Source organism: Pavona decussata, unplaced genomic scaffold, assembly GCF_977016875.1.
Source record: "Pavona decussata unplaced genomic scaffold, jaPavDecu1.1 SCAFFOLD_54, whole genome shotgun sequence".
Classification (NCBI taxonomy): domain Eukaryota; kingdom Metazoa; phylum Cnidaria; class Anthozoa; order Scleractinia; family Agariciidae; genus Pavona; species Pavona decussata.
In genome coordinates, this window is record NW_028145476.1 from 289,590 (window position 1) to 309,960 (window position 20,371).

Genomic DNA, 20,371 nt, shown 5'->3' on the forward strand with positions numbered 1-20,371 from the left:
CTTTTACAAAATTTTCCGCCATTTTGACAAAAATTTTGCGCATGGGCTTCCTATGAAGGCCGCTAGTAAAAAAACTGCTTACTCAATGTATTTGAGAACGTGACGTCACCAAAACATTATGGCGACGAAAATTGGACCGAAATTTGCTTGACATAGAATTCTAAAACCAGGTATATTTTGGCGTAAAAACGTCCGAAAGAGAGCCATGTTTGGTTGGTGGTCCTCTTTAGGGCCTGAGAAAAGCCAAGAAGGAGAAGAATCCAATGAAAAACCCGAGGGAGAGGAAAATAAAACAGAAGGGGATGTTAATGAAACCAATGACGATGGAAAGACGGGTGTAAATGAGGGAGATCGGAACAAAGCATCCGAGCTGGACTATGCGAAGGACATGGCTAAGAATGTAGGAAGTATGTAATTTCGGAAATTTTGTTTCTGATAATTTTGAAATGGAAAGTTTCTTTAAGCTTAATAATATTTGTTTCATGTTAAGCATGGTAATCATTTGTATTCGTACGTACAACCTTAAATCTCGGTTTCCACGATTCAAAAGTAACTTCAATGATTTATCTTCAGTGTAGTAATTTCTGCACATGTTGTATTGTACCCTACTGGTGCCGAACGACCGCTAGGCCGGGTTGTTTTGCAAATTTACACGTCTAATGAGACACATCACATGAAGTGAATATTCATCACTTGAGGAAAAATTTTTGTGAACATAGCATTGTAACTAATGGCTTAACTGTTGACTTGCCCTCCGTTCATTTGCATGTCATTGAATAAGAGTGTTTTTTTTTCTGTATACTTTGTTTAATAAATGATTTTTCTAGGTATTCTCAAATTACTCCCACAAACCAATGTCTCTTCCATATTAGTACTTAAAACCCACTTAAGGATGGTGCTAGCCTGCAAGCAAGCTCTCTGTTGGGTCAGCCAAAAAAGGATTATAGGCAAGCAAAGCGAGCTACGAGAGGATTGCTTGCTTCGCTTGCCTATAGCCTTTTTACAGCTGACCTAACATAGAACTTGATTGAAGGCTAGGACAGTGCCTACTTTTTTTACTGTGTATATATTTTGTGCATCCTTAAATATTCAGGTTTCCTATACCAGTAGGTGGTACCTACTAATATGGGGATATTTTTGTGCGGTTTCAAACTATGCTTAAGGCAGAACTTAGCAAGTGCTCTTGGTATCCAAAAAGAAAATTGAGGGTAACCATGCATTTTCAGAGATAGAGCTTCAATTTAGGAAAAAAACACCATACATTGATTTGTATTCTACTGCTTTTAAGTCAAGAATAATCATTATTGCTTAATTATCTATAAAAAAAAAAAAATGCGCCACTACCCCCAATTTGCTTTCTGGATTCCAGTAGCCTATACTAAGATCTGCCTTTCCCAGATAGTCATAAACTGTGCAAAAATACTTCAGAGGGGAAGGAGGCGCCGTCCTTAGTTTCCTTGGGCTCTATGAAAAGCGTCACTTGGTACCAAAACCTGTTTGTCAATTTTTTCGACAAGAAAAAATAAAGAAAAGAAATTCGAATTTTTAGGCCTTAACTGTTCTAATCTAATTACAGAATAATAAAATCGAGTAAGCTTGTCAGATTGGATTTGTTTGCTGGCAATCATGCTTTGACCATCATTGGCTGCTCTGTATTTTCAACAGCAAAGGAGGGTTATAAAATAAATAAACCCCTTTCCAGCTTGCTGGTATACCAGTCGAGATGATATTGCCCTGGCTGAAAGATTGTCCTTAAAATTTCGCAGTTACCCTCAAAACTTTGCTTCTGGGCTAACTATTCACTTCTCAGACAGTCATTCAGCCTCTGGCGTTATCATATGATGTACTGAGGAGGTTTGTTTACTTAATAAGAACTTGCAGTTCCAGAAAATATCCATACCTTATTTGAAGAGATTTTTTTCTAAGATCCCCTACCCCTCTGGACATGCCAGTTTACCTTACATGTACCACCTGGGGTACTTACCATTTAGCCAAAATTTTCGGATGTAAATGGTACGCACAGATTAGGCAGAAATCTTCCAGAATTAAACAGACAAGTTTTGGAGGTACTCCACCCAAATTACCGTTCCATTTTCACAAATTTTTAATTTCCATTTTGTTGTCTTCTTGCAGCATCATTGCCCCAATATCACATCAGTTTTTTGTCTACCAATGAGATTGCAAGTTTGGAACAAATGGAAAAAGAAAGCCTGTCTATTTGACACGGAAAGTTTCCAAAATTTCCAACAAAAGATTTTGGCAAAATGGAAAGCCCCCTATAGTAATTTACCTTAAATCCCCCTCGGGATTTCTCCCTTGGAATCTGCCCATTTTTTTTATTTTGTCCATTATGTTTCTTTTACACAAACTGATATAATTGTATATCTGCTACAAAATAATATATAATGGCAGGAGATCTTAGCAAGCTCTACCAACCTTTTCAAAGAAGATCCTCATACTTAACTGAATTAAATTACATAAAGCAGATGGATACATTCATAAATCTAACATTTTGTATGGGTTTTGATTATCTTAATTAACAGGGCTGTTGTCTAAGTGCAATTTCAAAGACAGCCGTGTAGGCCAAAAACTGAGAAGTTAGGATCTCAATCTGTGAAATGTTAGGTGCTGCTACAAAAACTTTAGGCACCCAGGGCAATTTCTTGGGTGCCAAGGCTACTGGGCCCCTGTTAGGATACAGCCTTGTTTTAGCAATCCCTTTCCTTGTGGTAAAATTAAAAAGCACTTTTATTTTTGCAGTGGCATACATGTACATTTTGTATTTTCAGATTTCCTTTTCAATTTTGCAAATGTTGCAACAAACACTGCATACAAAGTGAAGGACTCAGTGAAGGAAACAGTTGAAAAGCAGGTTAGTGGAGCTTCATTTAATTTAACTTTTTCAGAGAAATATTCAAGACTGTAATTAATAAATTATATTGTTCTTGGACAGCAGTCCACCATTTGAACTGGTCACTATTATCATGGTGGTCTCTAAGAAATAAAGTTGATTCTTATTTATTCATAAATTCTGCTGACAAAGCCATTGTACATGTGATACAGTGTAAGAGCAGAAGTTTTATCTCGAATGTTTGTAATTTTAATTTTTATGTCTTTGTAGTTTAGTGAATTTAATGTAATGTAATTTAAGGGCTCGAGTTTGCCCAAAAAAGCCATTGTACATGTGATACAGTGTAAGAGCAGAAGCTTTATCTGGAATGTTTTTAGTTTCAATTTTTAGGTCTTTGTACAGAAGTGAATTTATATACGTAATGAAATTTAAGGGCTTGAGTTTGCCCAACAAGCTTACGACTTGAGCCTAAAAGTAGAGTAAACCTACTGTTATGTGAATGTTTGAAATAATTTTGTTTCTTCTCTGTTTAAAGCTAAACACAAGTTCTAATTATGTGGTAACAAGAGCATCCTTTGGTCAAATTGGATTCTATAGGCCAAATTTTCACTTTCACCCTCCTTCCACCAGACTGTTAAAGTTTTGAATTTGTGAAGAAATTATTAGGAATTGATTTCAATTAATAAAAGTTACGCTAGCCTAACAGAAGTTAAAACATCAAGCTGAGAGACTTGCATCAAACTGAAAGCAGTGAAATTTCCTTTACTGAAGGTCAAAGTGCAACTTGCAAGTTTGTGCTGCTCATAATATTACTAAGGCTGTGAGTTGGTAACAGCTACATGTGTGGCCAATATTTTTACATGAACAGTACAACAAGATGTCAGGAGTGATAATTTTATTAGTCACTTTGCTTTCTCAACCTCAGTCAATAATTGGAGAATTTAACAAGAAACAAGAGGAATTTGTCAAGGAGAAACATAAAAGAAAAGGTGAGATTTAAGCTACGCTGTGACAGGATGACTATGGTAAATCATGATTTTTGTAGATGATTATCAGGGACTTTATTAGCCTAAGCCTTCTACGCAGAAGCTCTTTGGGCTTGTCACGCATTCATTCTCCATGGCCACGTGGGAGAGGAATGAATTCATGACAAGCCCTAAGAGCATCTGCATACATGTAGGAGAGTAGGATTTTAGATGGCAGCAGAATTGATGAATTTAATCCATAGCCATTTATACACAAATGACAATGTACAGTTATTAAATAAATAGTAATTAAACTAAACTGGACTAAATGAAGAACTGCTAAGGGATTTTGAGCATCTTATTAAAATAAATTAACATATCATACAGCTGTACTTTTCTTACTTTTTACTCCTCTCCCCCATGTGAGGAAAAAACTGTTACCTTGAACTGTTCTGTTCATCAACAGAGGCTGCAGTCCCTCCATGGGTAGGGTATAATGAAGAAGAGACAATGAAAAATCAAATCTTGGCACTGTCAACAGATGAGAGGAACTTCTTGCGAGACCCCCCTGCTGGTGTTCCATTCCACTTCGAAAGTGATTCAATGTTCCCTGTTGCCTTGGCAACCCTCCAAGAAGACAAGAACCTTAGTAAAATGAGATTCCAACTTGTTCCTAAGAAGTAAGTCACATACCATTGGTCGGATATTTTTTTAAAGCCAAGTTGCACCCAAGCTGAACATGTTTACTAGGCAAGCCAAAGTGCAGGGGAATTAGAATTACAGTACATGCCATCCAGGGCCCACGGATAACTCTATCCAGTGGACAAATTACTAACCAGCAGATAAAATATACTGCAAGCAATACATTTTATCCACTGGATAGCAGCTTATCCACTGGATAAAGTTATCCGCTCTTTGAACAACTGGGGTGGGGTGGAGTTATTAAAAAAAATAATGTATTTTTACCAAGGAAATATTTCCATTGGCTTTGAACATTTTTCAGAAAGTGCGGCTGTGTTTGTTGCATGTGGGCCAAGTACCATCAACTCTTAGATTACTTTTCTTGCTGCAGAAGTTGTTACAAGGTTTAGTCTATTAATTCTGCTGTTAATTTTATTTGTTGCTACATGTAGAATATCAGAGGAGAGGTTCTGGAGGAATTACTTTTATCGTGTGTCCCTTATAAAACAGTCCACCCAACTCACGTCACTGGCTGCCACAGGTATGAATAAAAACTATGATGTTTCAGGTTGAAGGGCTGGGTGAATAAAGGATTTGTGTTGAATGTTTGGCCTGTTTTGTTGCTGTGGTGTTGGTAGATATTTTGCTAAAATTTCCCTCATTTACGTGAGGCCTGTTGTTATTAAAAAAACATTCCTGGCAGCAAATTGTGCCTGCAGCTGCATTTCTTTCTGGTTTTGCCATTCATTTTAGAGCGAAAACAGCTATGCTGATGGGTAGTGACCTTCCATGGAGTTTTTCTCTCAAATAAAGGCCAAACCAGAGAAAAAGCAAATAGAAACAACAATAATGCATGCTGCCATGTTTAAATTTTAATAAATAACACACCACATGCAAAGCAGCGAGGAAAGTCTGAGCAAAACCAATGATGACCATATGTGTGCAGGTCTAAGTCTGTTGTAATAATTATGTGGAAAGTGCACTTGTAAGTGAACTCCTGCTGGTCTATGTATAAGTTAGGACTAATCACCGGTCTGGATTCAGACATTCTGGTGAGTTAAAAGCCTCTACAAGTTAATATACACCGACAGTCATATAGCCAGCAAGGGTACTTTAAAACATGTACATTAATTTTAAAGCTTGAAACTTGCATTTAGATCTCATTTTAGTTGTTGAGTACTCAGAGCCAATCAAATATCATATAAATTTAGAATAGTTCACAGTTAAAGTGATAAGTTGATACTGGGGTGTAAAGGGTCATATGATTTATCTGAAATGAAAAGTTTTATATCATGACATAGCTACAGGGAAGTTTAAAGTCAAAACTTACTGCATGTGAGTCAAGCACTTTTTTACTTGCGTAGCCAATCAGATTACAGGATTTATGAGAGAATGCTGTTAGATATTTTATACTTATCTCTTATATAGCTCTGGGTAAAATGTATTACAGTGGAACCTTGATTTAACGAAATGCCAAGGGACCAGGGAAGTTGGTTTGTTATATTGAGGGTTTGTTACTTTGAGGTTCTGTTCCATACATTTTAAAAGGCCAGGCTGGAAAATGTCATTCCTTGTACCCCGAACTTCCCTATATAGAGGTTTAAACACAATTTCACTGTAACAGAAATTTTCAAAACAGATTTTAATTTATTAATTGTGATATATTTCTTAGGCAAGTTTACTTTAATGTTTTGTCAGGTGGCAGCGGTTCGAATGGCAGTGACCGACAGACATCAATATCAGAAACAAAGACAGACACTGGTTAGTTTTTATTAATAGTGGTGGAATTTGTAGATTGACAAAATGTTTCTTAACAGTTTTGTCCAAGGCTGTGGGGCCCTGTCTTCATTGTAGTTGCTGACTGGTCATAATAAATATTATTTAATATTATAGCCAGCTGTGGTTAGTGTATAATTATCTTATGATATCCATACAATGATATGGTGTCAAGTTTTGTCTTAAACTTGGCATGATTATTAACCAAACATTTGAAGGGCTAAGAGCAAGGTCACAGGTTTGACTCCTGTTAGGAGAACTCAGATTTTCCTTTTCTGATTAAAAAAAAGTGTACAATGTAGGTTTGACATGAATGTTTATTCTTTTAAATTTAATAGCACTTACATGTATTAATTGATTGATTTTTTTTTATTTTCTATGCAATCTTAATTTGTAGAATCAAGCCAAAGTACACCTGTTAGTATACCCAGAACAGATGCAAAAACACAAGTAATGTATTCTTACTGTTGTTTATGCTGCATTTATCCTATGCTCACATTCTAAAATGGGTCTTTGAATTGCACTTACTCATAACACAGGGCACCCGTGAAGAGGACTTCTCTGAACCTATTGCAGATGAGAGCTCTGTCCATAATGAATTTATCAGTGATTCATTTGCTCATCATTCAGAACAAGGTACATATTTAATAAAATAAACATGAGAATAAACGTTTTTCGTAGAATGATTCAACAACACTTGAATTCATTTTCCCCCAATTTTGATCGCACCTTCATCCACCAGTAATAAATTGAAATAAAAATTTATAAATTAACTGATGTCATTTCCCTGACATCCTTTGAGCATTTTTTCTAGAATTAAGCCACGATGACCTCAAACAAATTGGAATGGAAAAAAAGCCAGAATCAGACCAATCCGGTCAGTCTAAACCAAAAGAGGATGCAACAACTGGTAAGTCTTCAGATCATTTTAAACTGATACAGTACCCCAAGGGAGATTCCTGCCACCCACCTCATAGTATTCACTCTGTTAGCCTCCCATAAATTAAAGATGCTCTTCAATGGGCTTGTCATTCATTCCCTGCTGTGTGGGAGGCTATCATTCGCAGTGGCCTGCAGCCCAGTCTTTTATCTCTTGGTGAACCCCATGGAATTTTCAGGTGGGGATAAAACATGTAGCCCTGTTTGCTCCATTCAATCCTAACAATATGATTATAAACTTTAATTTGTAGCCCTCTTTCAGAACTTGCCCTGAAAATCTTTCATCATGTGCTTATCATCTATTTCATCCTAGTATGTAACCTTTATAATTATTTCAGACCAGGCATACAGTTCTCAAAACCCCAGAAAATAACGTTGCATGTAATTGCGTGCTATTTTGTGAGCACAATGTTCATTTACCTCAATCTGATTTCAATTTAATGATTTCTGAATGCTGCAAGACTGAAAACTTTACGCAATTTAGAACACACTGGGCTAGTTTACATGAAAAGCTACCACCAATCAATTGAAAATGGGTTAAAATTTAAATAATTCTCAAGGATGACAACTCTTCAGCAGAACTATTTAATAAGAAACAGGCCCCAGGGGTCAGGCCAATGTTAATGTTTATTAACAACTTTATCTACACTTGTAATATGTGAGCTGAGACCTTTCTTCTAGGCACTCATAAGAACAAACTGAAAAATGCACTTAAAAAAAGACTTTATTTAATTCTAAACATCATTTACAATGCTTAGTGAATGATTATATTATAATCCTAATAATAATCTGTGGGACATTAAAGAACCCTTGGCACTGTTCGAAAAGAGTAGGGGAGTTCCTGGTGTCATGGTCTATCGGATTAGAGCTGGTGATTGGTCTGGGTTGGTGGGGTAAGATCATGTATGGACTGAGGCGGCAGCCAGAGGTACCTTCTATATGCTGACATCCGATCTCACCTTCTGGTTCCTCCACAATAATTGTGGCTACTGGTTTCTTCTTCTTCTTCTTCTTCTTCTTCTTCTTCTTCTTCTTCTTCTTCTTCTTCTTCTTCTTCTTCTTCTTCTTCTTCTTCTTCTTCTTCTTCTCCTCTTCTCCACCTCCTCCTCCTCCTCCTCCTCCTCCTCCTCCTCCTCCTTCTTCTTCTTCTTCTTCTTCTTCTTCTTCTTCTTCTTCTTCTTCTTCTTCTTCTTCTTCTTCTTCTTCTTCTTCTTCTTCTTCTTCTTCTTCTTCTTCTTCTTCTTTATATGTAATTATAGTAAAGAGGAATTTTTTAGTCGGTGACAAAGGCATCATAATGAGATCTCCCAACAGGAGCCAAACGTAAGACCTTATGATTGACTAGTTCTGATGTTGTACCACAGAGTTACAGTAGACTCATGGGAGCAGAGGAGGACATTAAACTAGGTTCATGTGACAAACATCCTCCATACTCCTAGAATTTGAATGTCGATGGGTGGTATTTCACTCCTTTGTAATTGAAGGACTGATATCCATCTGAGGCCAATTTTTCTAAGTTTTGCTCAAATTTTGCATACGGCCTTCAATTTGATCAAAGACCATTGCTCTGTGTTTTTTTACTCCAGAGTGTATGTTGTTCTGCACTTTAATTTGTTGCTATTTTTTCATTCTCTAACTCAATATTTGGCCTTGTTTTTCCCAAAAACCAACTAAGCATAAAACCAGTGGATGAAAAAACAACTGGAGTGCTGTTGTCTGACTAAATTGAAGGGCTGACATATGCAAAAATTCTGGCACATTTAAACAAAATGAAAATAATTGGCCTAAAATTTGACATACCAGATAACTTGGTTATGCTGTCAGCCCTCCAATTGACCCAAGTTTGCAAAGGACACCATATTTCAACTAAAATGTCCGAGATCTGTACCTTTTATCCCACTCATAGATCTGCATTCCAACAGCTTGCCACAAGGTATTTCATACTCATCTTCAAAGAGTCATTAGGTTAATAATAGTTTTCAGGCCATTGTTGTCAGAGCCTCTTAGTAAAAACCTAAGCCATACAAGCTTAACCCATATTATGCATTCATTACTTTATTTTTGGTAATTTAATTCTAGACCGTCAGACAGACCACATTTTTTACGTCAAGAAGTTTGGCACGTAAAATACACTTTAAACTTAAAACTAAAGATCTATAGATCGCGCATCTTCTGATCCTTGTGTTTTTCCTTATTTTGTTAGAAACTGTAGACGATATTCCTGAATGGGAAAAGGAGCTTCAAGCCGAATTACAGGTACAGTATATATATTATAATTATTTAATGGGGGCGCATACAGTGTTTCATGTACTGCTTATTACACAGAGGAGAGTATCTGTGTGAACTGAGAAGATGGCTTAATTTAAGTTGCTGTCAAACCATCAAAGATACTAATTATGCAAATTTTGGTAGCTGTTTGTTTGTACAAGCTTAAAGTTTGTTTAGTCTAGCCTTGGGGTCAAGCAGTTTTGACTTTATGGCCAAAAGCATTTATAAATAATGCAGAACTGTAATATTTATTATGCAAACAAGGCTCTGTTAGCCTGTGATACATGTACAGTGTATGTTTACCTAGAAACCAAGTTGACACAAAATTTGAAGGGGCTTGCTACGCATTACTTGTCGAAATGAATGTTTATTCAGTCATGCTCGTAAGGTGTTTTGGAGTATTAGATCGAGCACAACTCGTTAGCATATAGCAAAAGTTTCGATCGTTATTGCATTATGAACGAAAGCTGTTTAATTAAATACAGGTTAGACTTAGATTTTCCTATTGTAACGATATTTCGGCAACATCCAGGAAATAAAAAAGAAATTGTGTGAAAATTCTGTGAAAGATTTTGTTAAGGACATTAATTTTGTTCCATCTATAATGATCTGGTATATTTGGTATCATCTGGTATATTTCAAGCCTGGTGAATGAATGAGAATGATGTGTTATTCTAGAAAGTGACACAGGCATATTCGAAAAAAAAGAAATCTGAGTGCTCCTATCAGGAGTCGAACCTAAGACCTTAGGATTACTAGTTCGGATGTTCTACCACTGAGCTACTGGAGACCTGTGGGAGCTAAGGCCATTAAACTAGGTTCATGGTCCTGATAGGAGCACTTGGATTTCTTTTTTCTGAGTATGCCTGTGTCACTTTCTAGAATAACACATCATTCTCATAGTTATGTATTGTGATTATAGCAGGTCCACATCAGCATTATTGCTACCATTTCTCTTACTTAACCTGCTTTATCAAATAAAGTATGTACATGTACTGTATGTATGTATGTATTAACAGCTTTTTTAAAAATATTGTTTAAATGTCAGGATTTTGAAGTTGTCGATAATGAAGACAGTGCTGAGTGGGAAAAAGAGATAGAAGACATGTTGGAGGAGGAGGACAACAGTTAAATATTTCATTAACTTATAATTTGTTAAATTCAATTTAGTGATCAATGTATACTCAGCTGACAGCAAAACATTTTAGGCAAGGACCATAGAATGACAATGCTTGTCAAAGATATGTTTGATAAGGGAATCGACAATGATCATATAGACTTTTGCTGTCAGTAGGAAAATGTTGGGTTTTTTTAAGGTACATGTAGATCATCTGTAATATTAAGGATACTCAATGGTGAAGCTTGACGAGTGGATGTTACCTTGTACGTCACATCTATTGTAAAGTATTTGTATTTTGGAGCTGTTAAATGTATTGTTGGTAATGTAACGCACAATAAATTAACCTTTTAAAATTGAGTTTCCTGTCCAAAAAACAATAAATAGTCAGAGATCAGTGAGTTATTTGCATGACTGTTTCCATTTTTAACCCTCAAAGCCCTGACAATGATCAGCTTCAAATTTCTCGTTGTAATGTAAATACTTAAACTTAATGAGCAACGTTTCACTGTCCTCATGACAGTATTGTCAAGTTCAAGTTGTCAGTGTCAAATGTAGTAAAGTGTTTATGAATATAATATTATTATAGATCTAGCGAGAAAAAATGCAATGAAGTAATATGAATATAATTATCTATGGTAAAGATAATTACATGAATATTCATAAATACAGTCGAAGCTCTCGTAAGGGACCACCTCGGAAATTGAAAAAGGGGTCGTAACTAGAGCTGGTCGCTTACGAGAATGCAATCTCGTAGGTGACCAAAAGCTGAAACAATAGAAGCTGGTCACTCACCAGAACTTTCGCAAAAAGCTTTCTACCTTGGTCTCAGAGTAACACTCTTGATCCAGCAATAAATCGTCTTGAATTTTAGATTCGAGATCTTAATCTATGAACATTTTTAAGGCAGTGCTATATTACTGAAAAATGTGATCACAAAGTGTATACTTTTATTAAAGAGTTGTTGTAATATGTATCAGAATCTCTGAGTGGTTGCTTACGAGAGCTTTAAAACCAAGTAAAAGACCAGTTGGAAATTCCCAAAAGTGGTCGCGGTCGCTTACGAGAGCTTTTGATTACAGAGTTTAAGTGACAATTCAAACAGGGTTTCACAATGGTGGTCATAGCTAGAGCTGGTCGCTTACGAGTGGTCGCAAAGAGAGCTTCGACTGTACATCAAAATCACCACATTTGACGCTGACATTTTGAACTTAACAATGCTGTTATGAGGATAGCAAAACATTGTTGGCTACATATTATTTTGCTAGTTTTTATTTTATATAATCAGGTTAGGAGAACTAAGGATTATAATCACCCAACAAGAACTCTCTTGATATTTTATAAACCACTCCCCATTGCACTACTGCTATAAATGTATGACAAGAAAGGAGAATTTCTATTTTGATATTGGGGGCTAAAGGGTAAAAAGAAAAAGTCATGAGGACATGGACAATAGAGACAATGCGGGACAAAGTTTCCTGTCTAAGGAAACATGACAGCAGAAGCTTGGCTTCAAAACATCGACTTTCATACTGCATGTACCTCGTACATTCGTACTGCGTGCCCTAAGTAACATAAGACAACAACATGGGAGTCCCAATTGAGGGTGTGGGGAGATTTCCCCTCTCAGCTTCTCCCTGCATGTGCAAACATCTAAAAGTCCAGGCTAGGAATTTTGATGCACTATCAACCAACAACTTGAGGGCATGATGTGTGTTTTTTAATTGATGCATGAATAGTTTTGGATGATCATTACAACAATTTAGTTACACTCACACAATTATAGCGCATTCAGTGTCACGTCTTGACCTGTTAATGACAGTCACAGATTGTCAAAAATTGAAGTTGTGTCATTTGCCAGTGCAAAAGCCTTTTTAGAATACTTGTGCAGCCCATATTTGCAACTTCTTAATAATTTTCTGATTTACTGCCATGCAGATGATCATTCCAATGGTATAGTCATAATTCGCCTGTTGGCAGTTTGCAAAAGTCAACGTTAATTCTGACTTGGCTTAGAATCTAGCATCTCATCTAGGCATTTTTAGCCGCCTAGTCAAAACCACAAATGAACTGTTTGATAAGCAATCCTTGTGGCAACTTTCTTGGCAAGACATCGATCACAGCAATTATCTGATTTTGGCCATAACATGTGACATTACATTTAACTTTCTCACTGAACTTGTACCTCAGTAAATAAATTATTGCTTCTTTGTATTTACATCAATAATAATTATTAGAATCTGCAATTCTTGTTAAAAAACCACTTTTTCTTTTTTTAAGCTTGGCAGAAGGAGCTTTTTTTTTTGGAAAAAATTATTGTACTATAAGCAAACTCTTCTCCAAATGATGCAGATTTTTTTCTTAGTTTGTCCTTATTTGAGACAATTTCTTGCAGAATTGAAATCTGATTGAAAAACTGTTGCAATTGCTGATTTTCGCACTGCTTGAAATAAATAAATTGCCAATTTCACTGTTATTGATCAGCTCTTGATCTGCGACTTTCTGAGCAATTATTGACTTCACCCCACGACCTACTGCAGCTACACATATCATTAAAACAGACATCCGAGGTGCAAAGATACGGTGGCAGAGAAATGCGTAACTGGCATTCTAATGTGTTGTTGCTTGTACATAAACATAATGCCTGTCCATAAACAGTACGTTACTTGTGTAAGGCAATAACTGTTTCAATGCAGTTGTCAGACTGAAATTTACTGAAGCAGCAGTAAATCCAGACATCTTTAATGATCTCTGTGGACTTTCTGATCAATTCAATGTTGCCAAAAATCACTACTCTCCCCGTGACCAAATAGGCACTGATATTTCTGATGAGCAGTATATTTGCTATTCAACCGCATGGAAACTGAAGAGGCTTGATGCTTTTGCTTAAAATTAAACTACAAGTGCAATACAACTATAGTGAGCGCCAAATACAGCAACCATGTGCACCAGGAAATAAAAGCCACGTGCAGTTTCTCGAGACAAGCAAGCTGCAATTTATTTTGCTAGTTTTACACGCAAAGTACGCTCTTGTATAGAAACCGGCGAAACCAGCCACACCTACATCTTTTGTACGTCCACTTTTGTAAAATGACTCCAATTCGTGGCCACCCAGCATGTGACAAATCCCAGTGTAAACTCACAACGGTGCTCCTTTAGCACCGGCTAGCAAAGTCCTAGCGTATCAAGTTTACATCCGGAGGTTCATAGAACGAAATGGACTTTATGCAATGAAACCCAGACACGCCACAATGTGGACACTTCATCGACTGTGAATACTCCCAAAAAAACTTCTTCCCCTCGCTTAGATCGACGACAGGCTTACCGCACGAATGACAAGCCACCCTTTGCTGACAGCACGGAGAGGCCGCGAAGATATCATAGCAATACATAGTCCCAAGCTGATGAGAAGAGCCATCCCACTCCTTGTTGCAAAGTTTGCACTTCACTCGACTAGGAATGCCCTCCAGGCAATGCATGCAGACTGCACTCAGATACTGCGCTTTGCCATTTTGCGATACATCCACGCAGGTCGAATTTAGCTGCCTTGGAGTTAGAAAGAACGTTCCATCGATAAGCGGGTATTTATCGAACACAGGCAGCTCACGGCTGCACAGTACACAACTTGCAGTACATGTTTCGCGCGACGAGAGGTTCGATAACACAAAATGTCGTGCGTCGTCATTAAATTCATCTTCCATTTTAATATGATAAGGGTTCACTTTGTGCTTAGGTAAAACGCCTTGAAATGAGCTGAAATCTGCTCTCTTGAGAAAATTGCTCAACACGTTCGTAGCGTGTACATGTGTGGAGATGCTCACGTTGGAGTGAACGCTTGTGAACGTCTCTCCGAAGAAATGACAGTTGTTCTCATGCGAATTTGCTCTCGTTTTCTTGGTAGGGGTCTTTGGGAGCGGCGAAATCGGCGATCGCTCGGGTGGTGATTCTGATAACTGGCTACAGTTTGACGACTGGGAACTTCGGCGAGGTCGACTTGTCGACGAAACCACATTCACCGACGGTTTTTCGTTTGCCTTCTTTTTCTTTCGTTTCGTCTTGACCTGATTTTGTAAGTGGCCGACCACTTCCTCCGGCTTAGGTGGTTGATACTCGAGATCCTTTCTCAAATGGCCTTTTCCGCATTGACAAGCACAGCATTTGTAGGCCAAGTCGTAACCTTTCTTGGTCCATATGTTCTGCCTTCTCTGCTTCTCCGACCAGCTACGCGCCCGCCCTGTACCTCGTAGATAGGCGAGGATTTCTTCTTCGAAATCGTCAAAGCATTCGCTATGCATGTAGCCGCTTTGTTGGCAAGACTCGTTGTTGCAAATAACCCTTACAGAGGTCGGTAAATGGACGGAATTTCTTAAAGGGCAGCCTTTGGGCAGACAGCACGCGATGAAATGTTCCCTATCCACCTCCTCGTGGTCCGAAGATGTGTCTTCACTCATGCTTACTCGAACTTTCTGTTTTTGCGCTTTCGAGTGAGGCATCTTGAAAGCTCAGTTCCCACCCAAAACAATGAGATCAGCTCCTTTTATAACCGCGTTCCACGTCCTCCTCTCACATGCAAAGCGTTTCCTAATGTACATCAGAGATTATACCTATTTACATTGCGTGTCGTGACAAGGGGTGGGGCTTGTGTGACCACCTGACACGCATCGGGATGGCTTTCTTTGTTCATTTCAGAAGGAGACCAAGACTCCCGGATGAAAAGTCGCGCAACGAGGAAAAAAGGAAGTGACACGTCACGTAATTTCATGCGATCTTTTGTTAAATGACACATCATTAGCCGAGTCTTTCTGTTGTTCTCTGATTGTAAAGATCTTTGTCTGTTTCTTCACTGAAATATAAATCAGCTTGAAAAAATGAAGGCGCTCAAAGTTTTTTTTTTTTTATCACACATAAAATTAGCGTAAGTTTCAGTTCTTATTTCAAATACACTTCTGTACTTTTGAGCGGAATCAGATGCACTGGATAGAATCCTAAAGCGTAACCATTTTGATGAAAGCTTAGCTTTGTTGTCTTGCTCAGCTGTTTGACTCTCGATCAGTTTCAAAGTGAACGTTTAATTTATCCGTCAGACGGCGAACTTACTAACGAAAAAGTAACCATTTTAATATGGGGGAGAGTTTCAAGAATTTTCTCATAAAATATTATTGTTAGACGTCTCAGCTTTCTTGAACAATACGGTCCAATAACACTTCAAAACAATAGGCGGCCGAAAGTTGTGTTATTCCGGATGATAGCTTTCAATTCTGCGCTTGATGGCAAGAGCTTAGATGTGTCGGAGCACCTGTTGCATATATTCAAATCCGAAATTGTTTTCCGGAATACAATAACAGGTGTTTTTATGTTTTGGCAATCTTCTTTTGCGCCTTACCGCAAAGCAATCCTCAGAAAATCCCTTGAAAGCCATAATCTTGCGTGGAACGGCTTCATTCCTGTTTGTTATTGCCGATGAATTGAACATTACGTTTTATACATGGATCAGCCCGTCGTTCAGTATGTCTTTGGTTTTAGTCACATAAATGTAGTTGATGGTTGACAGCAATATTACCATCTGAGAGCGTCGTTACTGGAGTAGTTTTATTTTAAATAATTGCTCATATAGTTCCAGTGACTACTCAGTCTTGAACTGTAATCCGTTCGTGATCCAATCTTTTGCATCAACGGGGCCCGCCAAGATTTCCATAATTTTGTTCAGCTGAAAAACTGGAATGCCCTCGGATTTCAAAAACGTTCGTTGCTGAGATTAAAATTTCACGAAGCACGCGAATTATTAATTATTTAAAACCAAACGCCAATTTCTCATATATCATAATCGGTATACATGTATTTCCTTTGTATCTTGCTTGCTCACTCCAGAGTTCAATTTTGGAGGGTTTTCTAGGGAAACTGAATTGAATCCCAAACTACTGTGGGCCGGAATTTTTGTCTCTGTATTTGATATTTTTTTTTAATTTCTCTACTCCAGTTTGTCTTTAAAGCGAAGATCAAATTTTTTTTTAGATTTTTTTTATTTACGCACAATTTCAATAAAGGCAAAAATTAAGGAAAACGAGAGTTCTAAACTTCAAAGAAACTAAAAGGTTATTTTTTTATACACCATTTGTTCATGGACTAGCAAACCGTACTTCAGTGTCATAGAGTCCCGGCCCAGCTTTTCAGCGCAAAAACGCGAATTTCCGAAAGCCAAAACTGAAGAGACAATTTGGGTAGCTTTGAAAGCTCACAAAGATACAGCTTTACAAGCAATTAATTTTAATTATCATGGTTTGTCGGCGGCGAAGGAAAAGGATTGCCAGACAAATGAATGAGTTCCTTCGTTTGCGATATAAAACAAAGATCGCGGTTGTCTAGCTCATAAGCATGTGTGTTCAGTTTTCCTTGTTTTTGTGTCACAAATGTTTGCTCTAAGCTTTCCAATTTTCTTCAGAATTATAAACTGTTTTCATTTTCGAGGTGTAAAGGTATTACGTACATCGGAAAGAGAAAATTATTTCCCCCGCGTCTCCTGTTACTGTTTAGTCGGTAAAGCTGTAGAACACAACTGACGGGCGGTCAGTGTCGCCAGTAGCAACATTTACATCTATGATCAATTTTAAAAATCTGCAAAAATAGTTGGGTATACAAATTAATTGAAATTGATTAAGTAATATAAGTTCGAATTTTATAATTGTCCAGACAAATTTACTCTAGTGTGCAGCTTATGCAGTCTTGAACTGGCTGAAGATTCGAGCCGCGATATTCAATTGGTAGGTTCCAGTTCCATTCTATCATAGTTCTTGGGGAGGGGGGGGGGGGGGGGGGGGAAGAGTACTTCAACAGCTGGGTCAGATTTGAGGGTCTTACAAGGATAGAATAAACTGATGCTTATTCCTTGCCTTTGGCTGCTTTATCTGTTAAAAAGTAAAAAAAAGAGTTATTCGCTTTAAAAGCACGGATATCGTCGGCAACGCCTTGTACAATAGGGTCAGTGTATCAGCTTTCCTAGGCACAGTAAGAGGTTTCAACTCCAGGTACTCAAGCATTTTGGTTACTTGAGTTGTTCCTGCCATATTTTGCCGCTCGCCGCTGAGACATCTCCAGTTAATTTATGCACCTCTCTGTGCACAAGGATTCCACGCAGACCGCAGGGACGATGCGGACCCACGCAGGCGCTAGCATGGGACGATGACGATCTTGTTCTATTATTCCGCCTTGGAATTAAAGATGCTCCCAACCATACTGACAGGAGGCTGTACTGGTGCATCCTTGAACTTGCAATGACCACCATTCAGTGCTTTGGAGATCTCCAGAAACTCGTGGTTTTCACAAGGCCGCTTTTTTAAGGTACTTGAAATGTTACGCCTGACTCCTGGACGCACTTCGGTAGAATTTTCTCCGATTCCAAAAATCCACCAATCAGTGCATAGGAGATCCTTCAGAACATCCACATCTATGTTTGGGGGTGATAAAATTGTGCTTTATAATATCATATTCTTGGTTTTCACATGACGTCATAAAAAACTGAAATTAATAGCTAAACACAATTTTGGGTTTTTATCTTCATCACATATAAGAAAATCTAAATTTCCATCGGCTTGCTTGTTTTCAGCAGGATAGCATTCTTTGTTTTGAAAATAGAGCAGTTTGAATTTTACATTTTTGCGCAGTGCGTGACAGAAGGATTGCTGCTCTAAACATGTCACGTACATGAAAACATCGATTCGCCTCGTGTGTTTTTTTAGGTCTGATCAGCTAACATGTAATAGAAGCGTAAATGTCAATGTGTGAAAGTTCAGCAGAGAGAAGAAAGGCTTTGAAATAGCCAAGGTAAACTCCAGATGTTTTTGCTGGTTTCCGGCCGCCATGTTGGGGCCCATCAGACGGGGCACCAATACTAAACTCTGTAATTTTCTCGAATAACTCGATTAGGAGATATCGCACAGCCCTGTGGCTTTCACACGTTGTTTATGTATCACTCTTCTACAACATATCAATTTTTTGACTTTATCTATTGAATGGTTGAGTATTTTATTTTTTCGCTTGCGTGACGATGTGAGAGGTGAAAGCCACCTATAGGTCAAATTCAGTGTGTGTCGTGGGTTCAATGGACAAAGTGCGACTTTTAATCAGATTCTTTTACAGGTTGTTTTGATTTTTGTTGACACCAGTGATAGATAGATAGATAGATAGATAGATAGATAGATAGATAGATAGATAGATAGATAGATAGATAGATAGATAGATAGATAGATAGATAGATAGATAGATAGATAGATAGATAGTTTAATAATCAATACATGGCAGCCCGAAGGCTGAATTGCGTATTTACAATTAATAAAATCGATAAAAAGTACGTATAAAACTAGGTGCAAAAAATAAAGATATAAAAAATATGATAAAAAGGGAAACTAAGAATCTATATATATACATTATCAATACAGGATCTAATAATAAAACTATTTCTAAAACGATCTGTCTTGCATTTGGGTACGGTAAAACGCCTGTTGCACCTTAGAGTATAACGTGACGGTCCACTAAATGGTATTAAACAGTTCAGACGGTGTTCTGGGTCCTTAATAATGGTGTCAAAAGCATTAGTGCATAGCCCCGTGATGAAATCTGCAATGGGGACAATGTTCACTAGTTCGATGGCCTCCTGGTAGGGTAGTCCTGAGCATATTATCGACATGGCCCTCTTTTCGACACGCACCAACTCGTCTTTTAGGTACTTTGGCAGGGCGTAAAAAAAGACAGGCGCTGCGTACGTAAGAACAGAGCGTATACAAGCAGTGTAAAAGGTGGACATGTCCTGCCGAGGAACTCTTGATCTCTTTAACTGCACTAAGAAATACAGACGCTTTGACGCTTTCTTTATGACGTCACTAATATGTTCGTTCCACGTAAGGTTGCTCGATATGGTCAAACCCAGTAGTTTAGCACTAGTCACCCTCTCTAGTTCTTTACCATCTACTACGATAGACGCAAACTGGGGCTCATCTTTTGCAAAAGATATCCTGAGCTCCTTACACTTGTCGCTATTGAGTTTGACTCTGTTCTGCGTAGACCACTCGGCAACCTTGTCCGCGATCTCCTGGGCATGACTTCGGTTGCCCTTGGCAACGACTTCTGATGCGGTCGTATCGTCGACATATTTCCATACATTAGCTAAATTATCAACATCTAAATCATTTATGAGTACAAGGAATAGCCACGGGCCTAGTTTTGTTCCCTGAGGAACCCCAGAGGGCACTGAACCCCACTCGGAGTAACAGCCCTCGGATAGTTTGATCCTTTGGGAACGATTAGAAAGGAAATCTATGATCCAATTGATAATTCTTGTGGGAAGATTTAACCTACACAATTTCTCTACAAGTATTCTATGATCTATAAAGTCAAACGCTTTTTTATAATCAAAGAGAATAGTTCTAACTGTAGCGCCGTTGCCATCAGTTTCCTTGGACCAGTGGTCCAGTGATCCAGTGGTCCAGTGGTCACCAATGTATTGAATTGGGGACATTCATTCTTGCGCAGTTGGTATGTTAGTGAGTTTAATTCGTTTTTGTATTTTGGATTGTATTTTAGAAAGTTAGGTGTCCTCTATTAGCAGTGAGAATCCCCTCTGCTAGATTGTTGCTTGACACGTTAATAAAGTCATTATTATTATTATTATTATTATTATCATTATCATTATCATTATCATTATCATTATCATTATCATTATTATTATTATTATCTATTACTAATTATTGTTATTATCATTATCATTATCATTATCATTATCAT

At 37.8% G+C, this 20,371-nt stretch overlaps 2 protein-coding genes across 2 annotated transcripts; one reads left to right on the forward strand and one right to left on the reverse strand.

Annotated features, from left to right (window-relative positions):
- The first annotated feature begins 99 nt into the window (after positions 1-99).
- On the forward strand, positions 100-10,957 carry LOC146480209 (synapse-associated protein 1-like). The gene is made up of 11 exons (XM_085109907.1): positions 100-407; positions 2,790-2,872; positions 3,777-3,840; positions 4,283-4,496; positions 4,950-5,038; positions 6,196-6,258; positions 6,671-6,723; positions 6,813-6,909; positions 7,088-7,183; positions 9,416-9,468; positions 10,529-10,957. The coding sequence occupies exons 1-11, from the start codon at positions 206-208 to the stop codon at positions 10,610-10,612; spliced, it is 1,098 nt and encodes a 365-aa protein (XP_084966033.1). The 5' UTR covers positions 100-205; the 3' UTR covers positions 10,613-10,957.
- Positions 10,958-12,299: 1,342 nt separating this feature from the next.
- LOC146480210 (headcase protein homolog) lies at positions 12,300-15,213 on the reverse strand. The gene has a single exon (XM_085109906.1). It carries the CDS (start codon positions 15,088-15,090, stop codon positions 13,774-13,776), a length of 1,317 nt encoding a protein of 438 aa, XP_084966032.1. The 5' UTR covers positions 15,091-15,213; the 3' UTR covers positions 12,300-13,773.
- Positions 15,214-20,371: the final 5,158 nt, after the last annotated feature.

Coding starts and splice junctions, on each gene's coding strand:
- LOC146480209 (XM_085109907.1), top strand. CDS start 206: ATGTTTGGTTGGTGGTCCTCTTTAGGGCCTGAGAAAAGCCAAGAAGGA. Junction 5,039..6,195: donor CACGTCACTGGCTGCCACAG/GTATGAATAAAA, acceptor ATGTTTTGTCAG/GTGGCAGCGGTTCGAATGGC. Junction 9,469..10,528: donor AGCTTCAAGCCGAATTACAG/GTACAGTATATA, acceptor TTTAAATGTCAG/GATTTTGAAGTTGTCGATAA.
- LOC146480210 (XM_085109906.1), bottom strand. CDS start 15,090: ATGCCTCACTCGAAAGCGCAAAAACAGAAAGTTCGAGTAAGCATGAGT.